At 37.2% G+C, this 8,287-nt stretch overlaps 2 protein-coding genes across 2 annotated transcripts; one reads left to right on the top strand and one right to left on the bottom strand.

Annotated features, from left to right (window-relative positions):
- The first annotated feature begins 2,028 nt into the window (after window positions 1–2,028).
- LOC133202541 (uncharacterized) lies at window positions 2,029–2,490 on the top strand. The gene has a single exon (XM_061338377.1). The coding sequence runs from the start codon at window positions 2,029–2,031 to the stop codon at window positions 2,488–2,490; it is 462 nt and encodes a 153-aa protein (XP_061194361.1).
- A 2,425-nt stretch (window positions 2,491–4,915) lies between these two features.
- Window positions 4,916–7,047, bottom strand: LOC133202574 (kyphoscoliosis peptidase-like). Its single transcript, XM_061338411.1, has 4 exons — window positions 6,949–7,047; window positions 6,665–6,780; window positions 6,432–6,548; window positions 4,916–6,334 (listed from the first exon to the last, which is right to left on the bottom strand). The coding sequence occupies exons 1-4, from the start codon at window positions 7,039–7,041 to the stop codon at window positions 4,957–4,959; spliced, it is 1,704 nt and encodes a 567-aa protein (XP_061194395.1). The 5' UTR covers window positions 7,042–7,047; the 3' UTR covers window positions 4,916–4,956.
- Window positions 7,048–8,287: the final 1,240 nt, after the last annotated feature.

Raw genomic sequence — 8,287 nt, 5'->3', positions numbered from 1 at the left:
GGTGATATCTACGTGTACCGCCACAGAAGAGTGCTCCAATTTCGCCACATTTAAAGCTGAATTCCAGACCAAGATGTCCGGATTGGAGAGTGAAATAAAACAACTCAGACAGTCGAATCATGATCTGACTGATAGAGTTGAGCGGCTGGAAAATTTGCTAATGGAAGCGAATTCGGAGAGTATGAGAATGACAGATTTGACGAGACATCATGAGGGCAGAATTGGAGTTCTGGAGGATTCAGGACATGATAGTTTGTACCTACATCATCCCATGAATCAAAACAAAACCAAGTTTCTTCACAAATCTATTGATGAAACTAGAAACGACCAACTTAGAATTAAGAAAATAAGTAAGGAAAACTTTAACCTTGTTACTTTGACAAAGATGATTGATTGATTGATTGTATGTTGTTTTACGTCCCATTCGAGAATATTTCACTCAAATAGAGACGTCACCATATACCGGTGAAGGGCTTCAAATTTTGACCTCTACTCGGCACTTACGGCCATTGAGCAGTGAGGGATCTTTATCGTGCCAACGCCTGCCGTGACACGGGGCCTCCGTTTTTAAGGTCTCATCCGAAGGACCCGCAACTTTCACTTCAAAGTGCCGAGCGCATGGCGAAGGAACAGTTGCTACCCATTTTTTTTCGACTTAGGTCAGTCGCGGCCGAGATTCGAACTCACGACCTCCCGATCACGGAGCGAGCGCTCTACCGACTGAGCTACCGTGAACGGTACTTTGACAAAGAAGGTATTTTTATAGCATTCACTATGATTACCGTCTTCCTTGGAAGACGGTATACAGAGTTGAAGTATTTTACAGTCTTCGGACTATTCACTTCCTCTCTTTTGTGATTGGTAGAAATTGTATGATGAGAAAAATTTCAATTATTTCATTGGTTGAAATGCTGTTCAAGGCAAGGGAGATAATTTTCTGTTGATCTTATTTTCGTACGACTTAACAATTTTTCAAGATTTTCAATCGTAAAAAAATATGACAAAACGAACAGTGGATATTGGCACTAATGAATTAGATTTAACATGCTAGTTTTTTTTTTATAGCAATTACGAAAAACGAGTCCATATTTTCATTGTTAACAAAATTGATCTTTTTTGCATGCAAGCTTTACAGCTTGTATGTATTCTTTTTTCCCTTTGTTTTGCACTGTCTTTCTAATCTCGGCAGCACTCGGATTCGTACCTCATCTACATATCACAAAGGTGACGGAATCAGCCGAGGTTTGCCGAATGATTTCAGCAGCAGAGTCGAAGTTTACGGAGACTGCCGAGCATCTGTTAACGTTTCACTTGGTAGAGCTTATGTCAGAAAAAACTAATGAAGAAATACAAAGCCAAGAAATTTCAAGAATTATACGGCCTGACAGGTTTAGGTCAGTTTAATGTTTAAGGTTGTTGCTAAAGACGGTAAGCTTTTTGAAAAAGCTCTACTTGTTGTATTTTAAGAAATATAACATATACCAACATTCCTTCTAATCAAATCATACCTTAGAAAAGGTAATAAAATATAAAATTACTATATACTTTCATGTAAAATACTTGAATCTGGTTTGCCAAGAAAGGTTTGAAATAAAACGCACTGTATGATTACTTTACAACGTGTAACAGTTGCCCGCGTGGCGCAGTGGTTAAGCGTTTACTCTAGAGTCGCGGAGTAAGGAGTCCTTACGTCGCGGGTTCGAATCCCGCTACGGGAGACCGTATAAACCGAGGTCCCGTATCGCATTAGGTGCTGACACGAAATAGATCCATCACTGCTCAATGGCCCTAAGTGCCGAGTATAGGTATGCAGTCCTCCACCGCCAAGTGGTGGCCTGGGGGTCTCCATATGTGTAAAAATATCAAACAAACAACGGGTAACAGTGTACATATTTCCAAGGTTCGTCATAGTTTTTGATATTTGGGCGTTTGCTGTTTTATTTACTCCATTGTGTAGAAAAAAGAAAGCAAGTTTACATAAATTGTTGTTATTTTTACATTCAGCATAATTAGAAAATGTAGCGCAATATGGAGAGTAACGATAGACAATGTGTATTTGCAGTACCACCAACGACCCAACCAATGAATGGGCCCGTCATCTTCTACAGTTATATGTCTACTCACAGTCCACCAAACCTGAGTCTTCATCACGTGATAATTTTTGATGTCAACCCAGTTAACAAAGGACATGGTTATCACAAAGATAACGGGATTTTCGAAGCGCCAAGGACAGGAACATACGTGTTTCTTTGGTCTATTTACACTTATCCAAGAGGTGCGATTGGTACAGAATTGATTGTCAATGGTCAGGTAATAGGTGGCGGGTTGGTAGACAGTCACCCTGATGACGGCGTCATGAGCTGCACAGGCGTCGCCATCGCTGTTTCTGCTGGTGACCATATATACCTTAGGATTTCACCCATATCCGTCAACTACATTTGGACTGAATCTGATGGAAGATCAACTTTCTCTGGCTGGCTTTTGCATTAAAAATCGAAAATTTCTGAATAAAATGCTGAAATTTCTTGACAAGCAAAAAAAAAAAAACAAAAACAAAAACACACACACACACACAAACAAACAAACAAACAAATAAAAAGAAAACAAAAAAAAAAACCCGTAAAAGCCTATTCCAAAACGTAAAGGAAAACCTATTTCGTGGTGGTGGTGGAGTCCACGTTTTCTAAGGGGGGGGGGGCAAAGTCATTTTTTATTTGCTTCAGTATATACTTTTAATAACTCTGGAAATTCAAGGGGGAATCCGCCCACAACCCAACCCCCCCCCCTCTAGATCCGCGCATGTATTTTGTCTAATGACTACAATCTAAATCTCAACTGAAAAAACACTCCATTTCCAGAATTTAACAAGCATGGATTTATTCCGTTAAGGTTATGTGTGAAATCTGGCTTCCAATTGGACAGCTTTGGATTAAGTAATGTTGATAAGTTATACATACCAGTATGCATGCAACAATTACATGTGAGCAAGGTCATCATAGCCTGAGAGATTCATGATGCACATATGATTATCAATGCCTATGGGCCTCTCGTTTAGGTAAAGGAAATATTTTTCATATTTTTTTTAATCATCATTCTTAGTTACAATTCATTTTAACGCCATCAGATTCGCTAGAAGCTTTGAAAGTTTACAGCTAAATATCAGATAATTTTCTATTTTCTACTCAGCCTTTGTTCACCTCACGTCATTCAGTTTGATATCATTAACAAAGGACATGACTATACCAAAAGTGGGATAGTGCATTATGTTTTCGTTTTTGATCAATTTATTTAAGAAATACGGTATCATTTTTAAACATCTATCGGGATATAAATACGGGTTGGTCACGAGATCAAATTCCATAAAGCCCGAAGGGCTGTATGGTAAATTTGATCTCGTACCAACCCGTATTTATATCCGATAGATGTTTTAAAATGATACCTTATTACTTATATTTACATTTGTGGCTTATTCATATTATTTATTAGCCTGATTATAACCTTTAACGCGTGAAATGTTTTATTTTTTCAAACTCAACGGCACAAGTTTGATCTATTGATTGCGCTTTGACCCTTTATGACGTCACTGAGAAATTACGTCGAACGTTTATGACGCGAGGAACCCGTGTTTATACAGATATAGATACACATTGCTTTTAATAGTGTTATATAAAGGAAAACATTTGCAAATGTAAATATAAGAAGAAATATACTAGTATTTGTCAATACAATGTAGTAACATGGTAGGTGGCGCATAAGCAGACAGTCATTTTTTTTGACTGAGTGATGAAGTGACAGTTACTTACTTCAGACCACTTCTACACCAGACTTCTTTCAGAGCTGTTTATCATGTTCTTAAAGAGTCTACATCTCCAGGTTCGTTTTGCAGTAAAATGTATACATGTATTGTATTGTGGAAACACCTCATATTTCTTCCCCTTTAAGAGGGTTGACGTTGTGGGTCGTGGTATAGAGTAACTTTTGTTTCATTTGGAATACCAGTATTTCGATGGCGTATGTTGTTATCTTTACTGATATTTTCACAGGTCTTTATCCGCTACATTATAAGGACAAGTGTTAACACAGAATATACTTTTTGTTCTTTTTGCTATTTTGGCCAGGTCATGAAGATTCAGCATTAGACAGAGAACACAAGATCTCAGTTGCAGCAGATTGAAAGGTATTGCCCTAGTATTTCATAATCGTTTATAGCATACATGCAAATGACCCTGGTTCAGTGTAAAAAAAAAAATTCTCCAGTGAAATTCTACTTAAAAATGATCAAGTATGAGATTCTAGCATGCCGTGAACCGGACGATAATTTAATGTGTATTACTACTAGTATATAATTTTACCATCCACTTGAGTATTTTCGAATGATTCGTGTTTGGTCACCATTCATCCGCTGGTTTCTATGACTATACATGTAACTGTGTTCGAATGAATTCGGGTCTGGTCACGAATCATCCACTGGTCTCCATGGCTATCCATGTGACTATCTTGAAATGATCATTACTATTTGTTCTCCATGACCATCCATGTGACTATGTTGGAATGAATTCGGGTCTGATCACAACTCATCCGCTGGTCTCCAGAAGTAATTGTAAATAAGACATTATAAACAGCCACAGAAAGAGGACAAAAGACATCAAAAACAAAATGCTCTGATAAATTTAATATCTTATCTAGCTAAGTTATCTTAGCATGTAATATTCCAACTGTTATTTCAAGGTCAATTCGACAATAATGATTGAAATCATTTAGAATGGGGTATACAAATTCAGTTTAAGAGATGATTTCCAAGAAAGACAATTCATGTATTCGTGCAAACACTCCTTTATCTTCACTGGGAAAAACGATTTATTTTCATGATTAGAGCATCCGATGTGTCACAGATATATTTCACAAATAAGCATTTTGTCAACATTTATTAGTGCATTGATTGTTAATGCATATTGCCTATACATTATTGAGACTCCGACGTGACTGTGAGGTTCTTATCAGTCTCTCACAAACATGAGGTTCCGGTACAAAATGGATGGTGCGGAAACAAAGGATACTTGTCCGGAAGTCGGCAGTTCCTCCATATAGCATATAATCCTCTTCCGGGCCTGGAGTCACAACAGTGAAATCCCACTTATCGCCTATACGTTTCGTGAACGTTTGCTCCCCAAGACGAATAGTTTGTAACAATGGTGAAATGATACGGAATCTTACGTAACTCCGCGCAGGAAGAAATCGTTTCTTCGGTTCGACAAGCGTTATCATAAACTGCTGAACAACTGGGTATGCTATAGGAAAGGGCATATAGGGTATGTAACCGTGTTTACATGTAATGAGATAGTGAATAGCGGGAAGGTCTGATCCATCAGGCATTTTTCTGGATATGGTCAGTTTGTAATTTCCTCTTTTAGGCATGCGCGCTATAGCGACGATTGATCGAGCATCGGTTTGAATTAGTACGCTGTTCACAACCTCATCAATGTCCTCTGACGACTGCAGTCTAGGAACTATTTCCATTGACTTCCAGACCGGTATGTACAGGTCGATTTCTCCACAGGATGTTTCATACCACCACTGATATACGATTGCTTTTTCAAACCCTATATCTTTGTAATAAAGCTCAGGACCCCAGATTCCATGAGACGGAAATAGCTCCATATCTTTAGAAACTTGCAAACACTTCACAATGTAAGTAGCCACTTTTCCAAAGTCGTTTTCTTTAGAAAACATCTTTGCATATATCCTAAGTATATACGTCGTGATGGTGGGAAGTTTGACCTTTATTTTGAGCCCATCATGTCCCATTCTTTCGGCCATGGTATACTGGTCATGGACAACATTGTCAAACTGGTAAATTTCTTCCATCTCACAAGAAATGTCCTCGATTGGTATGCTTGGACCACTGATTATTATGGTTGTCTCACTGATCACTTCTATCAAAGTATCTCCATGTGTAACAAGTCCTATACCATTTTCCATAGCATATTCATGCAAGATAGCTCTTCTGGAAAATGTTTCAAGATCCATAGGTTCCTCCACTAACTGCCATTGTTTACTAGTTTCTAAATCGTCGTTAATAAAAGGAAAATGTTTGACACCAAAGAAATCTGGATTTGTCAAGAAATAGAAGTCATTAGACAACCACTTAAATTTACCGCAATCGCTTATATAACCGGCATCCCAGGTACAATCCACAAATCGCCATTCATCCCCAATATGAACAACGTTCCATGCATGGTTTAAATCCGAGGATTGTAAATCGAACGCCACTTCTTCAATATTCGTGTCGTCTTTCCCATAGCCTTGTAGCGTTCTTACTGGTATTCCAATGGATCTTAAATTTAAAATAAAAGTTTTCGTATTATACCTCAACATAGATATTAAATTACAAGTATTGACAGGATGTTTTCAAGCTTATTTGATTAACTCACCTACACATTGCTGCAAATAAATTACAATAACCAAGATAACCGGCGCATTTCTTTCTTAGAACGTCAACTGCAGATGACTTTCCAAATTCTCGTGTCTGAAAGCCTTGAACGTCATATCTACGATTAACAAAAACATGTTGCACTTATTGAATTGTATCGAAGTCACACGTACTGGTGTTTGATTTCTTTATAGATATGACAGTCTGTGCTTTCATAAAACAGCTCAGTCCAACCTTATATTGGTAGTTATCCATCTGTGTATGGATTTAACTTTCTCTACTCTTTCGTCAAAATCACGAGTCAAATAGTCTGCAAGAGTAGCTACAGTTGCGCATACTTCACTGGGCGTCTACAATAGAGCATATGGAACAGTTTGGGATTGAATTACTTTTGACAATTAAAACAGAAGAAATTCCACTGTGAAGGACAGGGCTTCTATAATTCTGAAGAAGACAGCCATTAAAATTTTAAAGTCCGGGGCAGTGTACTATTTCCTTATTATAGGTTTCCAAAATACCTCTTTGACGTGCGCATCAATAAGTTCTAGTATTTCCGGTGCTGGCAGTAAATCGTCCTTGGATTTGGTATTCGGCCCCGGAGGTATTATCATATCTTCTTCGTTCTATAATTGAAAGCACAAGCATGTTACATTAATCCACACAATGAAGGAAATAAATTTGCCAAACACATAACATTATTTCACACGATAAAATAAAGACCAAGTAATGTGAGGCATTCTTTCAAAACGTAAAGCTATCACACACTGGTCCCATTCTGAAAGAATATGTAATAATTTGATTTGGTTCTTCTATGGACAGTTTATTAGTCACAGAATCACACCCATTAGGGTATCCCTCGATTCTCCAATCCTCTCTGTGGTGCTGGGCCAAGTTTTGAAAATGAGGACAAATTAAACTCTCTAAGATAGATAACTCAAAAATTGCTAAATTAATACGCTTCCATTATAACAGTTAATCCTCAGCAATGATTTGTCTCAAAACCCTGTTATATGTTCTGAATTTGATTGACTTTCATTTTTTTTATCTGCATCTTCTGTTAGAAATCAAGGAAATAATTACAGAAAAATTACTCCAATATATTGATTAAGTATATGGTACATGTAAATAGTTATTTCCATGTATTTGTCATATAAAATATTGCAGGAATATAACCAACTCAATAATTCATACAGTCAATCCCTCTTGACAGAGGTTCTTCATACATCAAACTTTAAAAAGTATTTGTTAACAATCTTCTGCTGAGGACTGCATCAGGGAGCTGACATAAGCCCAATCTAACAGACACCCTAAATCTGTTATAATCGGTGGAAATGATTTTCAAATCAAATATTAATAAAAACGTATTTACCACCTAACTGTGAAAGAAAAACAACAACGCCCGCCTGTCTTACAAACCACTGAGTAATAAAGTGGAAATGCTTCCTAGAGCAGTGACTCTCTAAGGACCTTAGCAAAGAAGGATTGACAATGAATCATTGAGTCGATTAAATTCCTGATATTTTATTTGACAAATACATGGATAAAACTATTTACCATATACTTAATCACCATTTCCTCAAGAAGTGTATTGAACTTTCTGAAAATATTCTTTCTAAAGAGAATATTCAAAAGGCAAAACAAAGGATGTGTGGGTATATTTTCCACACCGCTGAAATGTTTGATATTCGTATTATTACCAAGATTAGTGAGCATTCTTCTTGGAAATTTTTTCACGGTTGTGTCTAGTGTCTACCTAGCTTAGTTATAGCGTATACAACCAAAGGTTCACAGAATTTACCATATGGCATACAGTCCTCAAGTCATATCAATACCAATTGCATCAAAACCTCTTATACA

This window comes from Saccostrea echinata, unplaced genomic scaffold (assembly GCF_033153115.1).
Source record: "Saccostrea echinata isolate AGI-Se365-2 ecotype Australia unplaced genomic scaffold, CSIRO_AGI_Sech_v1 ptg000047l, whole genome shotgun sequence".
Lineage (NCBI taxonomy): Eukaryota > Metazoa > Mollusca > Bivalvia > Ostreida > Ostreidae > Saccostrea > Saccostrea echinata.
Note: the sequence above shows the minus strand (reverse complement) of the source record. Positions and strands in the feature narration are given on the sequence as shown.